This window comes from Diadema setosum, chromosome 9 (genome assembly GCF_964275005.1).
Source record: "Diadema setosum chromosome 9, eeDiaSeto1, whole genome shotgun sequence".
Classification (NCBI taxonomy): Eukaryota; Metazoa; Echinodermata; class Echinoidea; order Diadematoida; family Diadematidae; genus Diadema; species Diadema setosum.
The window spans coordinates 2,974,963-2,998,393 of NC_092693.1; the positions used below are offsets into that span (position 1 = coordinate 2,974,963).

Below are 23,431 nucleotides of genomic sequence, written 5' to 3' on the forward strand. Positions count from 1 at the left end.
TATGAAATGTGTTTCATGTTTGTCTTTTTTTTTGTCTGTATCAGTGAAACAATGCTCTCACATATGCTTTATACTGGCATGGATTTTTAAGTGAAAATGTTGAATTTGCAGTCAAAAGCAGAATGTGAAATTTCAGATAAAAAGAAGTAGGTACATCATCAGTAGAAAGCAAAAATAGTTATTGGGTAAAAGAGAGATAAAAATTAAAATATGCATTTATGGACTACAGATGCTGTTGCTGCTGACAGACAAACAGACAGACAAGCTCACACACAGTCACACTGTATACACACAGGCATTTTTTGCACACACACATACACATGCACAAATGCACAGTAAGTGTGCAAGAGATGCGCATAGCTGCTGTCAGTACTCCAAGGCACCCTATCACCACATAATGGCTGGCACCATGCACACATACACATGTATGCACATAACACATGCACTGTGGAAAGAACTCCCACTCTGGACACACACCACACATGCTACATCCACACACATACATTTTCAGCCTCCTCCTCACAAGCTGCACTGAAGCATGATGCACCCTACACACAGGGCACAGGGAGAGAGCGCTGCAGCTAGCAGTGTGCTTTATAATTTGATGTATGCATCAGAGCTTAGCCATTGCCAAAGAGAGCTATCAATGGCAGGGCTAAATATAGCGCGCTGTTGCTATTATTAGAAACACCAGGGCAGAGCCTGACTTACCAAGTAGGGGCTGGGTGTGGACCCTGGACAATATTCTCTGGTAATGATTCCTTAGGCACAGGGGCATGTAAGAAGTAGGATCATCATATTCATCTCAGCATGTGTGCAGATTCTATCCCAGACACAGAGAAATATATAATCAGTGGTTTAGAATGTCTGCCTCTGTTCTAATTTACAATATATTGTAAGGACGGACATTGCAATGGCCAAAGAACTTTCACTATCAGGTTGATCCCTTGGTGGTCTTATTTGATGAAAGTTACTATCACTGTCAGTTTTGAAAAGAACGACCCCGTCAAGGACAACTCTCTTCTCTACCAAGCTGTATTGCTGCCAAAGAATATGTTGGCATATTAGTTCATATATTTTTTTTATAAACATCACAAGCAGATGCATGTGTTGCTTCTTGCATCCTAAGTCTGTTAGTATGAGATTTATTACATGAATTGTGATGAATTTCTTCATCCTCTTGGCTCTTGTCTTGTTGATATTCCATCTATATATTACAAAAGAATTCAGTGAATAAGCGAGTACTAGCAGTAGAAAGATTCAGTGCTTTTATCATGATACTTGTGATACAATCCCAATGACACTGCTGAGAAGTTCCCTATGGAGGAATTTGTCCATGCACATACGGTGCTGTAACGGGTTTCATGTATACGATTTGAACAGAAGTGGAATAGGCCTACTCTTTCAAATTTGAAATTGAACTGCACCATTGAATAACTTTATCTCAATCTGTATAGAAATATTCACTTTCAATTGTATCAAGATTTTACCAATAGGCCCTTCATGTACAATGTGGTAGCAGTGTTTATATGGTAATGCACAACATGGTTTAAAGTGGTTGCATGGGAGATCAAAATTTGTGCAAGTGATTCATCTTCCTAGCAGTTTACCTTAAACCCATGTGAAATTAATGCAAATAGGAAATCCAAAGTGATTCAGGATGTAAACGTATTTCTCCTCATTACATCTCAGTACAGAGAGGAATAGTATACAAATATTCAATGTTTATGAGTGCGATGGTTCCGAATATTACATGAGCGTGCAAGTTTAACCGTTCTATTCAACGACGCGAAGCGGAGTTGAATAGAACGGTTAAACTTGCACCGAATGTAATATTCGGTACCGTCGCACGAATGATAAACATTGAATATTTGTTTTATACAACACAGGATATCGAAATATTTAGGCATGGTCTAGAGTCTAGACCAAGATAGATATGCTTTAACCCTAAATAAGTAGGTCGAGAACTATGCGAAAGCCTACTCCTATTAAACGTTATGCCTAATGGCTATACCTACTATAGCTATACGTAGCGTACTGCCACTGGATGGCTCTAGGTCTTGAAAAAAGGTCTAACTAAACCCTATATATATATATATATATATATATAGGGCTAGAGAGTTTGCTTACCACTATTTAAAGCATACTGTATTTGACCCCTTTATTAATATTTGCTGCTGCACTTCACTCATGATTAGCAATGCGCGGAGATCCTCATCAGAGACGAGAACAAAGCTCGGGTGAGAAGAGGTACAAGTAGGTTTACGTAGCCATGATAACGTAGTAGTGGCATGGTCGTGCGTGTATAACGGTGGACTGGTATGGTGGTGGTGAACCGGTTGCGTGCTGGCGCAGCGCAAACCCTACGGGTGCAAACCACAGAACTCTTACGCAAGAGTTCTGTGGTGCAAACCCTACGGGTGCGCGTATATGCCATCAGTGCCAGCTAGCTAGTGTACGATACACAAGTTCAGTGTGTCCTAGGGTCTATTGCACTGCCATTGACAGTGAGCGTTGGATAGCTGATTCCTCTGAATGTCATGTGACCCGCATTCATCCAATCAGATGGCAAGATTCCATACATGTGTTGTATAAAAAATAATAATGTCATAAATACATGTAGTGTCTGACTGTAGTAATAGTAAGATAGTCGTGTGGGACTGAAATAGTGCTCACCTACACATTGGAAATATGAGGGATATTATAGCGGATATTTCCTATGTGTGTCTTCAGTACAGGAAGAATGAAAAACCCTAAGGAAATACAGAAAATGAAAGTGGGCAGAAATGAATAAAGAGTTCATGCATCTACATACTTTCCCATATCCAGTCTTACACCAGGTCATACGTTAAATTGTCTCCAGGAGAGGTAAAGGTTTAGGAGGAAAGTCGTAGCATCGGTTCAGACTGGATGGACAAGATGAGTTGCCATCTTTTGGGATGACATACTTCAATTTGTCTGGAGTGAGCCCACTGTCTCACAGCACAGTACAGTACAGTGAGACAAATACGATATGATATGCAAGTTGTCGTTGTTACCGTTGAATTTGCAGTACTTATCAAAATCCACTTCTGAAAAGAGTTATTTGTCAACTAGCCACTGGGAGCGCTTGTTAGTATATATCTCATTCGGTGGTACACTTAAGACTGAAGCTTTCAGCTTCAAGTCTTGCCTCTTGTTAGCACCTGCTAAAAGGAGAGAAGCAGAAGAAATACCTGCAGACATGCCCGAAACACATTGAAAAACTCTCCTTAATGCTGCAACCGTTTCCCCAAGCCCCTAGGAGCAGACTGCAGACCTTTTTCCCCAGGTACTGCATCTCATGATTTACGTCTATTTTCAGAACCTGTGTCCTTTGATTTTTTCCGACAGCTTGCACATTTCTGGTTGTACACCTTTTCCCCCGGTAGCCGCGAACAGCATCCCTTTGAGTGCGTGTCGAGAGCTGAAGCAATTTTCTGTCACACTTTCCAGAGATGGAATTTAGTGTTATTTTACCACTGGTACCCACCTGCCTCATTATGCTAAGTAAAGAGTTAACTTGTTTACTGACACCTTCAAGTCTTTACGCATACCTTCTGAACAATAATATTGCTGTTCATGAAAACCAAAAGGCTTGTCCAGTGTAGTCAAATAGTGGGATTTACACTAACGTACTGACACGAATTAGCGGGATATGAATCTTAAGATTTGCATCACCATCTGAATCTGTGAATTTTTGCCTGCAGGGACATAGAAATCTCACTAAATAGGGTGATCAGATTGCAGTCCAAATCCCAGGAAATCTACTGATTATTTCGGAATTATCGTGATAATTTGAGAAATAGTGCGATAACTTGCACCGTGGCGAGTACGTGGAGTCTGGAGGAAAAAAAATTTCGAGATTTTTTGTCCCGTCATTTAACGCGTGCATGATTGAACATCACACGAACACAAGGACAAGGGTCATCATTTCGGTAGATTTTGGGCATGTGCAGTTTGGTTGACAAAGTATTGCGATCGGCAATTAGCAGGACATTTTTGTCCATGTGAACGAGTGCAAAAACTCTCAGTATTTGGATCGCGATTGCAATCATCCCACTATTTTGTCTGTGTGAATGTGACTATAGAACGCTTGTAATCTGTATTCCAATTACAGTGCACTCCCGTTATAACGAACATGGTTATAACAAAATTCCAGTTACAATGAAGTAAAATTTCGGGCTGCAAAATTATCCGGTCTATGTATTCTTAATGTTTATTTGTTCGGTTATAACGAAATTTCGATATAATGAAAGAAAATTGATGGTCCCGAGGACTTCGTTATAATGGGAGTCCACTGTATTATCAAAACATGCTACATAGCTTCTAGTAAACTGACCATATTGAAGGACTTCTAGAGGGGAAAAAAAAAACAAAACATAAAACAAATTCATACACATAGTATTAGAATACATAAGCTGAATAACCAGCCTGTTTGGTCATCACCCAGTAATGGGTACGTGTCAGGCCTGTGTGGATGGAAGGTCCAATGTTGGAAAAACTGGTCTGGTTGGCATCTCAGGGGATGCACTGACTGTGTGTCCTCCAGGAGCCACGCCCTCTCTCTGTAGTCTCCACCACGAAGAAGATACAGACAGTGCTTATGTTCTTCTCTCATGATCTGTCTCCTTGGATACGAAGCTTTAATTGCACATACTGCTACTCAAGAGAAGCTTTCTACTAGTGTAGGTGCTTTTTTGAATGACCGAGATACAAGGAATGTACCATACTTGAGGTCAAGAGGTCAGAGGTGAATGTGAGGTTAAAACAACTGGTAGTTGCATTCCTGTCAAGTAGGCCTACATTTTCAGTGGTTCTATAGCAGAGCAACACAAAAATGGAGCATCATACAGGTGTACAAGTACCTCTAAATACCATTTTCATTGTCATTCTCCTTTGACACTTATCTGTCAGTTATTAGTTGTAAATGCGATGAACCTGCTTGGAAATTATTTTGTTACACGCAAATGATTGTGTGTGATGGATTACTAGGAACTGGGGAGGGAGTGGTATCTTGCTTTGTACGGGAGTATAATGTATAAGATGAAGTTGATAAAGAAACACTAACAGTACTCCAATAAGACCAGTGATAATTGATCTTAAATCTTTCCTTGTGCAATTTAATATATGCAGTGTAGGGACTTCAGAAATACAACAGATTACATGTGCAACATGGCAAGTTTTATTCAGAATGTCTTTTCTTCATTTACACTCGTTGGTCCGTTGAGGCTTCCCCACACAGTAACATATGGCATACTGTCTTGTTCTATAATCGATTTTTGTTCAAATACCTCTAACAGTCATACTGACATCATAATGTTTCTTCTCCTCTGTTGACATGAAATTGATTCATAAGTTTTGAATTGATGCCCAGTAAATGCATTATTGATGGAATTGATCGCTAATGGGTGTGAAACGACAAAATCACAGTGAAAGGTTCAGTGAAATTAACAGTTTGTTGAGAATTTGTACTTTTAAATGATGATAAGCTAGCTGCCTTAACTTCTGGGAGGGTCTTTGATATAGCCATGCAACTCATGTGACCGTGTAACTTTATTAGAAACTTTGATTTGTTTGCTACATAAAGAGACCAAGGTATGAGGCTTGTCTTTTTCTTGTACAACTAAAGAAATCACGTTCCTCTATCTTGATGATATGAAATGATGATGATGATGATGTTGAGTAGAGACATAAAGAAAAAAGATGTCTCTGTTATCAAACATGCATCACTTTACATATTTCACTCATAAATTCGGACTGTGGAATACTTTTCTGCAAATAAGTGCCATGTATAACCTTATGTTTAATGGTTGACAGTGGTGACTCTTATTCTCTCAAGATCTGACAGTTTGTTCCAATTTTGTTCATACTTTGACTGATCCCTGCGTGTCATGTCAATGGAAGTCGTGCAACCCAACTCTCTGCTCGCTGTAGATCCTCTCTTAAGATTCCAGTGCCGCATTGGTCTGCCGGTTCTGTCTTCCCTGGCAGTTAGGGAATGTCAGATGGGTAATTTGTTTCCCTCTGTCATCCTTGTGCAAGCAGGCAGCACCAGGGAGGGATCACCAGTCTGGTCTCAGCAGCTCCATCGCCGGAGTCATCCCGAGCGTTGTTATCCGTTGTTGGTAGGCGGTTGCTAGGCACCACTGCGCACCTGTATTGGCCTTCCATTCGGCAGAGGCTTCCGTTACTTGCAATCATATTTCAACCTGCCACATAATCAATCCGTAGTAATCATGCCCAAAAATACCCATGACAAGTGATAATATTAATATATCTGTATAAACATATTTGTGCAATGATGCATGCATCAGCACAAGTTGTGTGAAATCATGTGAGAGAACCGTTTCCGGAGATATCTCGAAGTATTCCAGTATGCAAATGAAACGTTAAACGCGTCAGTGTGCGTATCTTGAGCTCTTGACTTGTCCTGAGAGTGGGATGATGATTCTTCCTTTTCAGTATGCGACTACATATCTCTCTCCCTTCATCCCTCACTTTCTCATTCCCTACCCCTCTCTCTAGAGCTCCTTCTTTTACTCTTTTGTTTCTTATTTCTTTCAGTCTCTCTCCCTTTCCTTTTTTTTTTTTCCCCGTCTGGATCATAAAATACATTTTTGAGTGCACTAATCCATTATCCTAACCAGTGAAGCACAAAGGTTTACATCTAGCTGCGCAGCCATTTCCCCAGTGCGGCTGGGTTGATGGCAAGCCCCTTGCTCCCTCTCCCTCGTCTGCATAATTCATGCCGAGCTATTTTTGGAATCCGCGACTGAGCTGATTCAATAAGGAGACCTCAGCGAGGGAAAACACATGTGCTATCCAGGCTAACCTACTTCTCTCTTGAAACCTTTTCCTCACTCTCCTTGCCTACCTCGTAAGTAATTCTTGTCTGTCTGCCTCTTCATCTGTCTGTTTGTCTGGCTATCTGTCTGTCTGTCTGTCCGTCCGTCTATCCGTCTGTCCGTCTATCTGTCTGTCTGTCTGTCTGTCTGACAGTCAGTCTGTGCATGTCTGGTGTGTTACTAGCTGACTTCACTTGTAGGCATCATAGCAGGGATGGGGAATGCTAAGTAGGTATGGTGTTGTTGTACCTGGTTTGCACCATTTTCCGCCAAGATATTTGATATCGCCTGGATTTTCTTGTACGCCGTATTGTGGTTATCCTGAAGTCTTCTTGGAATATTCAAAATTTAACTTGCATCTTTTCTGTCACTTGAGCTCTACATTATTCTTTTTTCCCTCAACCCCCCCCCCCATTCAAATTATGTCTTCCTCTATATCATTTTCCTCAGATTCTTACTCTACTATGTACTGAATAAGCTGTTATTTTCGCGAGGGTTTAATTTTCAGGAATTTCAGGAATCACAGTTGGATCGCGAATTTAACAACACGCGAAAATGTCGCCAGGCGCTAGAGTAATAGCACATTGACATTAGCGTCGGTGTCAATTCGCAAAAACATCTCGCAAAAATGTCTATGACTTCCTCATTCGTGAAATTATCTGTACGCAAAAATAACAGCGTATAGGCCTACAGTATTCACTCAACAGTGTACAAACTTTGAAAATATACAAATTCTATGCTCTAAGTTCAAGAGCTTGGCATTGTATTCCATATCCCATAGCTGCAGCTCCTTTTGCATTCTAGACTTGAATGATTTCCTGTGTGTCATACTTTGAACCATCTCTTTTTTTAGCTCATGTATGCCTACTTTGTTATGTAGAATTGTTTAGAAGAAAAAAAAAAAAGTTTATGGTCGTCATGGTAAAGTGGTAGGATTTCTAGATCTGGTGAATAATGTACCAGATGTTTATCACTGATAGAGATATATTGCATTGGAATACTTATCGTGAGATGGAGGAAATTTGACCCCCATAAAAAGAAAAAAGCAAAATTACCCCCCCCCAAAAAAAAAAAAACAAACAAACCCAAAACGTCAAAGCAGTAAACAAAGCTAGTGACCTGTGCAATCACTCAAATATACTATAGTTGCAGTCACACCGACAAAATAGCGAGATAACGATCGTGATCCAAATCTTCAAATTTCTTGCGCCATTTGTTTTTCAGATGGACAGAAATATGGTGCTAATTGCCAGTTGTGATAATTTGTCGACCAAACTGCACGCCTGAAATCTGTTTAAATGGTGACCCTTGCCCTTGTGTGTTCATATGCTGTTCAATCATGCGTATTATGAATGACAAAACAGAAAAAAATCTCGAGAAATCTCGGAGATTATTTTCTCCAGCATTCACACACGTGCTGCATTGCGAATGATCATGACAAGTCCAAAACAATTGCAAGATTCTGTGGCATTTAGATTTGAATGCTCATCACACCATTTAGTGGGATTTTCATGTCCACACAGGCAAAAATATCAAGATTACAATCTTGATGTAAATCACATGATTTGTATCCTGCAAATTGGCATCAGTGTGATTCCCACTATTAAGTATGAAACTCTTTATCAAGATTAAGAGATTCCAGAATCAAAGCATGGTTTCAAATGTTTGTGATCTAAATAGTTCTTTGTGAAGTATAATCAGTGGTCCAATCAGGGACCAGAGGTCCTTGGTCTCCCATAAAAATCACCTGCTGGAGTGAAGAAGTCACTTGCCTTGGGCCTGGGCTGTCTTAACCAATATGGAGAGACAGAGCCCTGTGCCATTTCATCATATTTCTAGAGCGTGAAATGATGTTGGTGTTGGGGGGTGGTAGGGTGGTAGGTTCACAGCATACTGGGTTGGCCTGGCATACGCGCACAGTTCGGTCCGTCTGTTTGCCGCTCTACCATCCAACCAACGTTCATTAGAGTCTCTCTCTTCCCTCCTTGTGTTGATATCTGCCATCAACATAACACTCCACCTAGCATAGCAACCAGTGTACTCCCCTCAATTCTAATGGCGGTACACTAGTCTCGACCCCACAGACCTCTATTTGTCTCCACATTGATTCAATTGGCGTAACAGTGTAAATTTTTCTCTTCTTTTTTTCTCCACTCGTATTATGGTTGGAGCATCCTGAACCGAGTGTAGCTTCTGATCAGATCATTAGAAAAGCAAAAAGGACCTGAAAGTTGATGATGTATTTCATGTCATGTCAAGTTTATGTTATATTTCAACATTATATCTAAAAGTTCCTTGCTTATGGAGCTGATTTCCAGAGAAAGGCTGTGATGTAATGAATGTTGCATAGCAAAAGCATAGTGCATACACTGCATATAGAGCAAGGAATATGGTAGTAAAATGCAGTAGTATTACAGTAGTAATATGTAGTATTTGTTATGTGTTTGGAATACAGTATACTGCAAAAGTGGAAACTCTGCTCGATTAGCGTTCTGATGCTGGCCCAGTTAAATAAACTTTACTTGTTAATAATTTTATAGATGAAAGCACTTTTGTGCAATATTTGATATCTCCAAAATATAAGGCTGCTCAAGAAACTTCTCTGCCACAAAGTATTTTATCTATTCTATGTATTTCACAAAAGAATTCAGAAGAGAGTTGTGCAGCATGAGCAGATTACGAACAACGAACCAGAATTTGAGCAGAATCACAATCATTCACTTCAAATCAGCGGCGTAAATCCATACTGAGGAGTGGGGGGGATGGTCACCATCACCACGATTACAAGCCCATAACCGGACCGGCGCAGGCCTTTTTTTTGGGGGGGGGGGGGGGGGGGGGGGGGGGGGGTGGGGGAGAAGCTTTGTGCCCCCCTTCCCCCCTCCCCCCTTCCCCCCCCCCCCCACACACAAACACTTTACAGGGATCGGATGCCCCACTCTTTTGCATGAAATATAAAGTGGGAGAAAAGTGGCAGCAACAACATAAAGACTTTTTGTTCTTGTTGCTTTTTTTTTTTTTTTGCTTGTCAGACGACTTTCGGCGGAAAATCAGACCTTAAAAGTATGAAAACATTTTTTTTTTTTGTTGGAAATATCTGTGAGAGGGAGCGGAACGACCGAACGGGGGAAGGGTGTGTATGGGGGGGGGGGGGGGTATCCTTCTCCCACACGAGGAAGATTTTGCATTTTCAGACCTGAAATTCAGCGATCTGGTGCTCACTTGTGGTGAAAATTTTGTTTTCTTTTCTTTAAAAAAAAACACTAAGAAGATGAAATATTCACAATATATTATTGAATGACAAAATCGTGGTATTTCAGCTCTTGCTGTGCGACATCACTGTGAAGGCCTACTAAATAATGGGGCCTATCATCGGCGTAGGCAGGATTTGATCTTAGGAGGAGTGGTTATGTGAGGGAACGAATCAAGCGAGGGGGAGGGTATGGTAGGGGGGTTTCCCCCTCCTACGGTGAAATCTCTTTGCGTTGAAAATTTTGACATTTTTCAGTCCAAAAACTGCCGTTTGTAGCTATATTCTTCGCTTTGGAAATTAAGGGGGGCACACCAGGCGCAACTGCTGTCAATCACTGGCAGCAACATCACGAGAATGGCATAGCGATTAAATGCGAGCGAGCATGAAAATTTTAACATTTTACAGTCTAAAAACTGCCGTTTGTAGCTATACTTTTTCGCTTTGGAAATTAAGGGGGGCCGCATCAGGCGCAACTGCTGGCAATTACTGGCAGCAACATCAGGAGAATGGCATAGCAGTTAAATGCGAGCGAGCGGGGCGAGCGAGCTTGAAAATTTTGACATTTTACAGTCCAAAGACTGCCGTTTGTGGCTGTATTTTTTCGCTTTTGGAAATTATGGGGGCACACCGGGCGCAACTGCCAGCAATCGGGCAGCAACATCAGAATGGCATAACGATTAAATGCGAGCGAGCGAAGCGAGTGAGCTTGAAAATTTTGATATTTTACAGTCCCACATGTCCTTTGTGGCTGTACTAGTAATTTTTCGCTTTGGAAATTAAGGGGGGGGGGGCGCACCGGGCGAAAACTGCTGGCAATTACTGGCAGCAACATCAGGAGAATGGCATAATGATTAAATGCGAGCGAGCGAAGCGAATGAGCTTGAAAATTTAGACATTTTCCAGTCCCAAAAACTGTCGTTTGTGGCTGTATTTTTTCGCTTTGGAAATTAAGGGGGCGCACCGGGCAAAAACTGTTTGCAATTACTGGCAGCAACATCAGGAGAATGGCATAATGATTAAATGCGAGCGAGCGAAGCGAGCGAGCTTCAAAATTTTGACATTTGACAGTCCAAAAGCTATATTTTTCGCTTTGGAAATTAAGGGGGCGCACCGGGCGAAAACTGCTGGCAATTACTGGTAGCAACATCAGGAGAATGGAATAATAATTAAATGCGAGCGAGCGAAGCGAGCGAGCTTCCAAAAATTTGACATTTTACAGTCCCCAAACTGCCGTTTGTAGCTATATTTTTCGCTTTGGAAATTAAGGGGGGCGCACCTGCTCACAATCACTGGCAGCAACATCAGGAGAATGGCATAGCGATTAAATGCGAGCGAGCGAGCTTGAAAATTTTGACATTTTACAGTCTAAAAACTGCCGTTTGTAGCTATACTTTTTCGCTTTGGAAATTAAGGGGGCACACCGAGTGCAACTGCCGGCAATTACTAGCAGCAACATCAGGAGAATGGCATAGCGGTTAAATGCGAGCGAGCGGAGCGAGCGAGCTTGAAAATTTTGACATTTTACAGTCCAAAGACTGCCGTTTGTGGCTGTATTTTTTCGCTTTGGAAATTAAGGGGGCACACCGGGCGCAACTGCCGGCAATTACTGGCAGCAACATCAGGAGAATGGCATACTGATTAAATGCTAGCGAGTGAAGCGAGTGAGCTTGAAAATTTTGACATTTTCCAGTCCTAAAAACTGTCGTTTGTAGCTATATTTTCGCTTTGGAAATTAAGGGGGGCGCGCCGGGTGCACCCAGTGGCGTATCTAGGGAAAACGGCGCCCGGGGCAAGCACGAAAATTGCGCCCCTTATTTCTGAAAAAGTGTTCAACCCCAACCCCATCCCGGTAGAGACTTTAAACAAGGTCCACATGATGCTTTTTCAAGCACTTAAAAGGGATCTTTTGAGGGTGATTTAAATGTAATGAATTTTGATAGATTTTGGCGAGCGAGCGCAGCGAGCGAGCAGAAAATTTTTGTTTTTCAGCTTACAAAACATGGAATTCTTGTCATTTTTTGCTTACCAAATCTTACAATTCTAAACAAGATATAGTGACGGCCTTATAGATAACGATTTATACCAAAAAACTGAGGACTTTAAAAAATATTCTAAATTAGTACGCGCGAGTGAGCTGAAATTTGTATATGTCCTCGTCATCATCACGTATTGTTCTTATCTTTTTTAATATAAATTTTGGCGAGCGAGCGCAGCAAGCGAGCCGAAAATGTTTGTATTTCAGCTTACAAAACATGGAATTCTTGTCATTTTTTGCTTATCAAATCTCACAATTATAGTGACGACCTTATAGATAACGATTTACACCAACAAAGTGAGGACTTGAAAAAATACTCTAATATACGAGCGAGTGAGCCGAAATTTGTATACTTCTGCGTCATCATTACGGTTTTTTTTTTCTTATCTTTTTTGATTTTTTTTGCGCCCCCCTCCCCCGTATGTTCGAAACCGTTGGCGTCCTCTTTTGATAAAATCGGCGATCGCTTCAGAACGAATGAAATTGCAGACGCTGCTCCGTGTAACATTTTTCCTGCTGAATATAAAATTACATGTGTGAACACAATAGACACTGTCATTTTCTCATCATCACGTTTTGTTCTTACCTTCTTTTTTATATAAATTTTGGCGAGCGAGCGCAGCGAGCGAGCCGAAAATTTTTGTATTTCAGCTCACAGAACATGGAATTTTTGTGTGAACACAATAAACATTGTCATTTTGTCCACGTCATCATCATGTTTAGTTTTTATCTTGTTTGATTTGGTTTTCTGCCCCCCCCCCCCCCCCCCCCCACCATTCTCCCTCCCCCCTTCCGGGCGAGTTTTTTTTTTTTTTTTCCTTCTTCTTTTCTTTTTTTCTTCTTCTTCTTCCTTTTTTTTTTTGCCTTTTTTTTTCTTCTTCTTCGTTTTTTTTCCCGTTTTTTTGCGCCCCCAAGGAGTGGCGCCCGGGGCACGTGCCCCCCTTGCCCCCCCCCCCCCTAGATACGCCACTGGGTGCACCTGCTGTCAATCACTGGCAGCAACATCAGGAGAATGGCATAGCGGTTAAATGCGAGCGGGCGGAGCGAGCGAGCTTTAAAATTTTACAATTTTACACTCCAAAAACTGCCGTTTGTAGCTATATTTTTCGCTTTTGTTTGTCCCACTTTTATTTGAGAACCATCCCCCCCCCCCATCGACGCCTCTATACATATTAGGTTGCTTTTGTTAAGTGAAAGATCTGCTGCACACTCTTTGATAAATTAGGGAATATACGTCTATGTCAAAAGTGTACAAAGTTTATCCCTTATCCTGTATAGCGGACCTTTTGCATGTTCATGATTGCAATACAACGATCTGGTGCATAGTTCTGGCGATATTTGGACAATTTTCCATTAAGAAAGTGCGAGATTTGTCCTCATCTCGGGAATTGCTTGGGGGATTAATGATTTGTCTGTCTAAACACTTCCTTTGGGGCGGGGCAAATGCCCCTTTGCCCCCTATAGATTCGACGTCCCTGATCTTCCCTTGGTATGCCCATAGATGTATCCTGACTGAGTCATCAGTCACTGTCGTTTCTCAGGAATGATTCAGGAAATGGAGGGGGTTCAATATTATGGCGATAAAGTTGTTGTTATTGTTTGTTTGTATGTTTTCGTACATATTTTGCAGATGGTCCCCAGTTACTCGCGTCATAGCATGTTTATATGTAGACCTATACTATTTGACGTTGTCAACGCCTGAGCCATACCTTACAGTGTATGTCGATGCTACTTTCTTCGCGAGCGAGCGAAGCGAGCGAGCGCTTGAGAAAATTATACATTTTCCTACAAGATAGAATACTGTTCAGCTCTGTTACCTGTCTGAAGGCCGGCGTACAAACGTCATGCAATATGCCAAAATTGATACAATCACATTTCTGCTTCCTCCATTTTTTCCCCTCAAAATTCAGGGGGGGGGGGGGGGATGATTGTACAGGCCATCCCCCCCTCCTCCATTTCAGGGGGGGATATATCCCCCCCATCCCCCCCGGGATTTACGCCCATGCTTCAAATATTATGATTTCTAAGAGCAAGGTTGCAAGAGGGTGCCAACCTGTAACAGTTCGAATCACACTGACAATCTTACTTAATACTTTACTCTTTCATACATTTTATGCCCATTCACACACAGGAGTTATCAGTATTCGGATCATGTTGCAAAAATTGACTGTACTTGTCACTATTCATACATGGAAAAAGAAACAAAATTATTTAACTGTAGATGACTGTTCACTTTGAATCTCCAGACTGCATATGTCTAAACAATGATCAGAACATGACGCTGGTAATCCTAGTGTGCTAACCTAGTGTGGCAAGGAGAAATAGATGTGTGTGTGTGTGTGTGTATGCCATTTACACACACTGAGAGAGGCAAATTGCGAGAGTTTCCCCAAAAAAAGCAAAATAGACCATTTACAGCGAGTTCGCAATTTTTTTTTCCATGCACAAGAGTAAACAGTTTTCACACCCCATTGCAAAAAAAAAAGAAAAAAAGAATTGATTTTGAAAAACCCTTCATTTTATGTGTGAGAATGAGGCTACTTTAATCAGTATGATTTTCATGTGAGGAGGGATTTTCCTCTAAACCCCCCCCCCACCCACACACACACCCACACACTTTCCTCTGGGTACTGTAAAAGAAGAAATTTTTCACTTGAGTATTTTTTGCACTCTGTCAAGTAAAATCAATTTCGCACATTTCTAATTCAGCAGAATCAAAGTATATACAAGCAGAAATATTTGCAATTTTTTAATGCTTGTTTCATGTTTCACGAAATTTGCAACAACTTCCGCTTTTACAGTACGTGTTATGAGAACGCTGTACATTTTTTTTTTTTTTTTTTGGTTTATCTCATACGACATATTCACGTGAACAACACATTTTCATTCGGGATATACTTCACTTTCTTACTATGATTTACCTCTACAAAAGAGTTCCATGTCCCATTATGACATTGTAGCAATCAGCATAATGGAAGAGAAACCAGACGTCAAAAAAAAAAAAAAAAATGTCATAGTCATGTTGATTGAGGTACTTTTGCTGTGATGGAGGTGGGTGTGGCCACATGTGTGGTATCGTAATTAATAGAATGATGCCCATTGTTCGGTGAGGCGAGTCGTCAGTAAGTGCATCTATGACTACAATGCACTCTACTTTTGTTGTCCTCATGTTGAAGGTGATGCCACACACCAGACTACCAAGCCTTGCTGCCTGAGCTGATAATTATAATGATTATAATGATAGTGTACCAATATGCATTATTTCCAAATCAAAAGGTCGTGTAGTACTCAGCTACATTGTCCTTACCAAACTGTAATGACTGGAGGACGGAAGCTCACAGCATTTGTTACCACGGGAACAAGGTCAAAACTAAGATGTGGCAAGTTTTCCTGCTATTAACACATCACATGTGTCAACAGCCTCGTCAACATTGGCTGGAATTCAGCAAGTGATAAGCAGGAAGAATAACTGAAGAATTGTTTCGTTTGTTTTGTTTTGTTTTGTTTTGTTTTTAAGATAGATAGACTGAAGGGTCATATATAGTTCAAACTACATAGTTATTCTTTATTTGCGTCCTCAAGGAGAATCAAACTTAGAATAGATCAGGACAAGAGTTTGTTGTGTTTGATTCGTCTCTGCACAGAGCCTGCAGTATTTCTTGAATGCCTTAACTATGACACTAGGCACTCCATGTACTGTAGTGGTTCTGAGCTTTATTCAAGAAGTGGCAGCACATGCCATTGAAGAATCTCGCTGGATACGTCGCCAAGTGTGTAGCTGTGATGCATAGACCCAGTGCCACCTACAGCGTAGTGGGGTCTTGCAAATGAGACTAGGTGTACGCATGAGCAACCAATCTAGCTGTTTCTATTTTTAGCTCACGGCTGGACTGCCTTGTGCGGGCATGTGCTGTGTACACAAGGTTGGATAGCCCTGCATTCCCCCCCCCCCCCTTCTGTTCCTGGATCCTTCATCTTGGACAGTTCTCCGGAGTTCTTCTATCTCTCTGTCTATTGTCTCGTTTTGTCTCTCTTTGTGTTTTCCAGGAATTGAGAGCATTGTCAGATTTGTATGTTGTGTACATGGATATCTTACCTCTCCTTCTCTTTTAAGACAGTTGTACTAGAGATGGTAATGCCAGTAATGATGAAAAAGTTTGATGTTATTGCTGTTCCTGACAGCAACATGGGATGCCTATATAATAATTGATATCCATTTTTTCCCCGTTGTCCCCATTTGTTTATTCTTTTAACAGTCTCTTTTTTTTCTTTTCCTTTTTTTTTAAGTCAGAGGGTAGATGTGATGCAAAAGCAGTCAGGAGAGAATAGAAGTCTGTAGTACAATGGCAGTGTGACAATTGTTTGGCAAGCAATGAACGTACGTGTAGTCCACGCACCACAGGTTAGGGTTGAAGTATACTGCTGGTGAACATATGCTTCTTGATTTATGGAGGAGAAATATGGCATTGTTGCTCGGCTATGGTACCCCATATGTTCAATCCCAAATGGGTTTTCCATGTTTACTGAATGTTATACATGTATGGAGACATCTAGCAGTAAATTCCAATAGTAATTTCCAGCCATTGGCATTACTGTTGCAATATTTAATGAATCTACTGATTCAGATCACATTGTCTGTGATCTTTAAACAAAGTGCAATATTTTGTCTTGTGAAAGTACTACAAATGGAAAAAGAAGCACAGTTTTTTTGAAGGATGAATTGCTGAAATTGATATTTTTTGTCACTTTAATCTCAAAGTTAACAGTAAGTGCATGATGTACATGTATATGTACTATTATATCATGGAAAGAGTGCACAAAATTCTAATATTGGAAGGAGAAAATATTCCATTTAGTTTTGAATAGAATTGTACTGATGTTATGAAGTCATATCCTTTTGACTGATAACACTGTTACAAGGATGATTTGCAGACAAGGCAGTCCTGGTTGCCAAAATGCACAGAGTGTTTAAGTTTCAGTTCTGTTAGAACTGTTAGTATCAGTGCGTCACCATCAGGGACTGTACAGTACTGATTGAGGCGAGGATTCAGGTTTATAACATTCTCAAGTAAAATGATGAGAAACCTCTTATGAAATAAGAAAGAGCATGTAATTTTAAGAAGAATTTAGTGTTTATTTGATAAAAATTGGTTTTCAAATGGCTGAGATATCCAAAAAAGCGATAATAATAAAAGGCGACAGGCCACGCCTTTTATTAGGATCTTTTTGTATCACCGTGATTTTGGGTATCTCAGTCATTTCAAAACCGATTTTCATCAAATAAACTTTTGATTCCCCTTTGAGGTGCATGCTCTTTGACATCTCATAGAGTGGTTTCTGAATATCTTGCAAAATGTTTAAAGCTAAATCCTCACCTCAACCAGAACTATATAATCCCTTTGAGGGTCATCTTTGTTTTTGGCTTTTTTGATAGGTACCGCACTCTCAAGTACCACAATGCTATTTCATATAGTCCTTTTAATTAGATTTCACTATCTATGCCTTTTTTCCTATGCTGTATTCCTTTGCATGGGTGACTGGATCAGTTACTGTGTGCGTGCAATCTGCTAATTGCTCAATTTTATGAACTATCAAACTGCATATTGCATAGCACTAAGGTCAATATCCTTTTGTAATTCAGCATGTGTCTTTTTTGCTCGTAACCTTGGATACCGAGAGACCTTTTTGTACTTAACAACCTTGTCATTTGTATTGGCTTGATTATAGACTGGAAGATAATCGCTGTGTTTGTTTTTTTTCATTTTATCCCCTTCCCCCTTTTCCTTTCTCTGTTGTTTTCCACAGTTTTTTAGATAGAGTTGATACGATAAGAAGACCAGACTACGCGCCCGATCTACAGGTGAGAAATGATAACTACCAGTCTGTTGTTTCTGTGTTCCCATATATTCACATTCATGTACAGTTTTTCTTCTCCTCGTACCTGTACCCCACCACTTCCTCTTTCTCCCCCTTTGGTGTCATACATTCATCCATCTCTCTCTCCCCCATCTCTTACTTCCAACCACGCCCTCCTCTTCTCCCTCCTTCGTTCATTCTCTCATTGTCCCCTCCTCCCTCCTTCGTTCATTCTGTCATTATCCTCTCCTCTTCTCCCTCCTTCGTTCATTCTCTCATTGTCCGCTCCTCTTCTCCCTCCTTCATTCATTCTCTCATTGTCCCCTCCTCCTCCTTTCTTCGTTCATTCTCTCATTGCCCTCTCCTCTTCTCCCTCCTTAATTCATTTTCTCGTCACTCATCCCAGCTTCTCTTCCTTTACCCCTCTAGCCAGCCCCTCCTATATGTTTCTCCGATATGAACATCACAAACATGAATGACGATTACTTGAATTTTCTTCACACCGACATGAATGCAAAACAAATGTGACACATACGGCTCATCTTCACAAGGTGCTGCTCTACACAGTCTACTCAAGTGTGCCGGAGACTCATTGACCATCTATAGTACAAAGCCAAGATGCAAGCAACAGAATTTATAGCAGTACATAATTATGCTTATGGTCATGCCTGCCGAGCATAATACTGTGGAAATAGAATAAACCTGATAATAAGGCCAGAAGTATCCAGAATATGTCCATTGTTGCTTACCCCTTCCCCCTTGACAGGAATTCATTAGCTGTTTACCAAACGCACTCTTTAAAATTATCAGGGTTTATTTCTGAAACTTGAGGGTTCTTTGCTTAACAGCAAATGCAAAGAAAGTATGCGTGAAAGTTAAGAAGGAGGGAGAGGGGGAAAACAAAAATTTGCAGGCACTTGCATGGGGAAATTCCCTTCAGGAAACCTTTCCGGACACTCTAAGCCTGTGTTGTAGGTTCAATCTACCTCTTCAAAGGAACCTCATCATAAATCTACTCCAGAGGGAATATTAAATTCAAGGAGGTATTGCTGGGGCAAATTGGAAGGGAACAAGGATGTAGATCTGGGCATTAGAAGGATATGATTTGGCAACAGATGCCAGGAACCCTTGGGAAGGGGTAAGACCCAACAGCCTCGATCAATTGCCTCCAGTTCCATAACATCCTTATTTCTCCCAAATTGCATTTTTTTTTTTACCGCATTTTGACATGACCAACCTTGATTAATTGACTCATTGCTTCCACAGCATCCTGATTTCTTCAAAATGATAATGCATGGAGCGTGTTTGTCAGTTTGCTCATATTCTGGGGGCATTATTTTCTTCCACAATTGACAGGGAATCTAACCACAAACCAACCCCACATATCTCTCTCTGCTAAGATTATCCACGTACCTGGACCAAGACCTCAAAGCACACTGCTTGACAATGAGTATTCTCTACCTCGAAGACACTCGCTCACTCACTATCTTGTGGATAGGGGGTGTACTCTTGAGTTCACCATCTCTTGTTGATGTACAGAAAAGTCTCATTACATCAGCATAGTATGATACATGGATTCTTTGCAGTGCAAAACATCACTTACATAGAATGTCATCTTTATCATGGAGGTCTAGGAGCATACTAACTCCTAAGATGTACATGAACAGCTCCTTAGTTGGACTGAGTTTTTGGATAATAATGTTCTCTCAATGGCATTTACAAATCCCATGATGGGGGTTTGCCTTCGTGGTAAAAATCATAGCATGATATAGCTATTTTGTAATGTTCTACAGAAGATTATACATGCCTAGAGATTAAATGCATACATAATCCATACATGCATATATGCTCACCCTGTGATGAATGGAAAATGTTTCATAAACCAATGGGTCATTTAGATATGCTTATAAGCTGTGGTGTTTTTTTTTTTTTCTGACCCCTGTTGGATCAGAAAAGCTTATTCCTTGCAAGAGAAACTACATTTGGTATAATTGGACTCCCATTATGACCTGCAGTGTGTAGATAGTAGTGTATGTTGATGTGATCCTCTAATGTATGTGTAAAATTTCCCTACATTACAAATTTTACACTTTACCATCTTCTTTGCATTTATATTCTCTTTTCTTTTGTATGTGTGTGTCGCTACTATTTCCAGGACATTCTCCGGTGTCGTGTTCTGACGTCAGGCATCTTCGAAACGAAATTCCAAGTTGACAAGGTCAACTTCCAGTAAGTGGTCGCCATATTTCCAAGCAAACTGCTCACACCGAGTGGCCCAGGGTAACCTCTGCCCATCTGTCGCGTGGAGAGCTATGGGGGGAACAGGTCGCTGTGTTGCCACTACTGCTGCTGCTGCCCACCGAGCACCAAAACATTGCAGCAATCTGGCCAACCTAATTCAAATACAGTTCGACCTCGATTATCCGGCCTTCTTTTATCCAGAAATCTCTATTATCCGGACGCGTTCACGCAGTGAAGGACTTTTTTTTTTTCATCCAAAAATTGAGAAAAAACAGTGACTTTCATGGATCTATTTCACTAATTTCATAAGATGTGCATGATAGGTTTCTCAATATCCAATGAGGTAAAACATGTATGATTGTCACATAAAGATATACTTTATTTTTGTGAAGAAGGGACTACAATTTTGCACAGGCTAGCGTAGATCACACCACCGTTGCGGGGTACGCTACCTGCCTAGCTGCCAGTGCACTGGGACGGCAGCTTGGACAGCAGCTATTAACATTGTGTCTCCCATATCCAGCAAATTCGCTTATCCGGATGAGCGCCAGTCCCAACATGGCCGGATAATCGAGGTCGAACTGTACTCATAAGGGATAACTTACCGAAATGTGGTGTGATATGCATCAAACTTTTTCTCCAAGATTGTCTCTCCACAGTCAAGTCAAAAATGGCACTGAAGTTGTCATTATTCAGTCTTGTCCACATCATAAGATACTCAGTGACAATAGACTTCTAAAATAATTAGAGTCAGTGATTCGAAGATAAGAAAAGGGGATAAAAAGAAAAGAAAAAAAAAAGAAAAAAAAGGGGGAAAAAGGGGATTCTAGCCTCGATGGCATTCTTGCTGAGAAATGCATGTCTTTCCATTATGACTGCACCGAGGAACTTCTGAATATTAAATTTGCCTTTTTCTCCCCCGGCAACCAGCGTTATGCACCTAGAATCACCACAAAGTTTATATCATGTAATATAATATTATGTTTGTATTATGTTGAATTGCCAAATAAATGAATGAATAAATAAATAAATAGATAGATAAATAAATAAATAAATAAATAACAATAATGATAATGTTTAGGTCTACAATGAATTGCTTGAGCCAAGACAATTCCAGTCTCGAAGCAAAAATTATTCCATCTTGCACTTTGGTCCCAGACACTGCAGAGATTGAGGGTCCCATTTCCAAATTTGTCACTCTCATTTTGGAGAGGCTTTTGTCTGTGCGTTTGTGTGTGTGGATTTTTCTCAGAGTTTCAAAAAGGTCATCAGCATAAGAAGTCAAAAGATTGAAATGTAGTAAATATGCTCATGAGAATTGCTGATGAAGAATATGGTCAGATTCCTTGATTTTTTTATATTACTACTAAGTATCAATGATAAATTAAGCATTAAAGAGGCCTTTGAAAGTTTGCAACTGAAATAGACAGTATGTATGTTCCTTTCTCATTCTCTTGTATATCATTAGTACGATAAGTGTTTTTATTTGACGTCATAAACTATACTTGTTTTTCTGTCTTTTTTTCACCACACAGCATGTTCGACGTAGGAGGCCAGCGAGACGAGAGGAGAAAATGGATCCAGTGTTTCAATGGTAAACTAGCATCCCATGTAGCTACATTGAGACTGTCATTCCAAATGTGATGTTTGAAAATCAAATCGATGGGGCCTAGTGGAGAAGATGAGCTATCCCAGAAGCAGCCTACAGAGATAGCCCACTTTGTAGCACCGTTCCCTGTTTACTTTCATGCATATACACAACCTAACAAGCCCATACTGCACTGTGCCATTGACAGACAAAACATTTGTGTAGACGCGATTAAATTCCAGTATATGTTCAAACAGCTACCATTTTATGATTACACGAACATACATTTCATTCATCCCCTGATATTTCTTTGGATATGTCCAACAGCTGGCGGCCATTTAAGAGAAATTTGTATTAAACAAATTCTCGCAGTACACTTTATCCCCAGTTATCAGCAGGGCGAAATAAGTTGTCAGTAGCGTGGGCATATCGCTTACGACATCATAAATTTCCAAGCCTGTGCCATTTTCATGGGATGTGATCTTGTCTGTTAACGTCAGCAGGAGGGATAAAAACTAGGACACTTAGAATTCTTTTTTTTTCCCTTCCTTTCTTTTTTTTTGGGGGGGGGGTGGGGAGGGGAGGGGAGAGGATAAGTTTATGCAAGTTCAGTGCATGATTATGGTTATCTGTTATTACTTTGGGGTATTTGCATTTCAGTAGTGTCACATTTTGTCTGTGCACGTGAAATGCTCTTCAGGGAATTCTCCTAATTTACTGTGTGTGATTAACTCCTTGTCCAGCCATCCCCAAAGGGTGTCATGAATTTTCCGCATCTTCTCAATCCTAATTGTTCGAAGTTCACTTATGGAAGTGTGTCGGCAACATGGGGCATTAGAGAAGAATTGCAGAGTATGTGTGAAAACAAAGGATGAGACAGTGTGTTCATTTCTGTGGGCCTCACGTGTAGCCTGACGAAAGAAAGAAAAAATGTAGCTGGTGTGACTCTGACGTAAGAATTGGGATGATGAATTTTTAAGTGCATTGTCAGAAGGGAGAGCTATATCCTCTGCAACATTCAAGGAGCTTGCAAGGACTGAAGTGAAAAAAAAAAGAAGAGATAACTCTTTGCTCATTGCCATGGTCCATTTCTTGTTCATATAGAAATATACCGGTATGCACACATCGATGGAACTCCGAACTTTTACAGTAGTATTTCTTTAGGTGCAGACCCTTTTTTAATTGCCACTGAGAGTAAAGCGCAACACTTTAGGTTAGTTAGCCTGGTTGTAGTCTGGTGTGTATGCCATATATTTAGCGAGTCTAATTTTTGCTAGTTTTGCTAGTGGTTAAATTCACGATTATGGAGTACTGTGATGAACATAGAAATGTATGTTTGCATGTCGTATTGATGTCAAGATTAATGTTAATAATTTTGGGTGTTAGATTTGGGAATGGTACTGGACTTGCGAAATTGAAGAAAATAAAACCTTGCAAAATAGTTGGCGTATACAGTATTGCCGCATGTAGTTGTTCAGAAATTTAAAAGAAAAATGAAAGCTGTAATGTTGTAACATATGCTTTTGGGTAAATGTTTATTAAAGGGACTGTACAGTACTGGTTGAGGTAGGGATTCATGTTTTGAACATCCC

At 40.5% G+C, this 23,431-nt stretch overlaps 1 protein-coding gene across 1 annotated transcript in view; it reads left to right on the forward strand.

Annotated features, from left to right (window-relative positions):
• LOC140233463 (guanine nucleotide-binding protein G(s) subunit alpha-like) overlaps positions 1-23,431 on the forward strand; it is a 101,017-nt gene that overhangs the window by 64,326 nt on the left and 13,260 nt on the right. Inside the window, exons 6-8 of the mRNA XM_072313582.1 lie at positions 17,960-18,014; positions 20,166-20,239; positions 21,787-21,845. Coding sequence (XP_072169683.1) covers positions 17,960-18,014; positions 20,166-20,239; positions 21,787-21,845 — 188 coding nt within the window. The remainder of the gene's footprint in view (positions 1-17,959; positions 18,015-20,165; positions 20,240-21,786; positions 21,846-23,431) is intronic.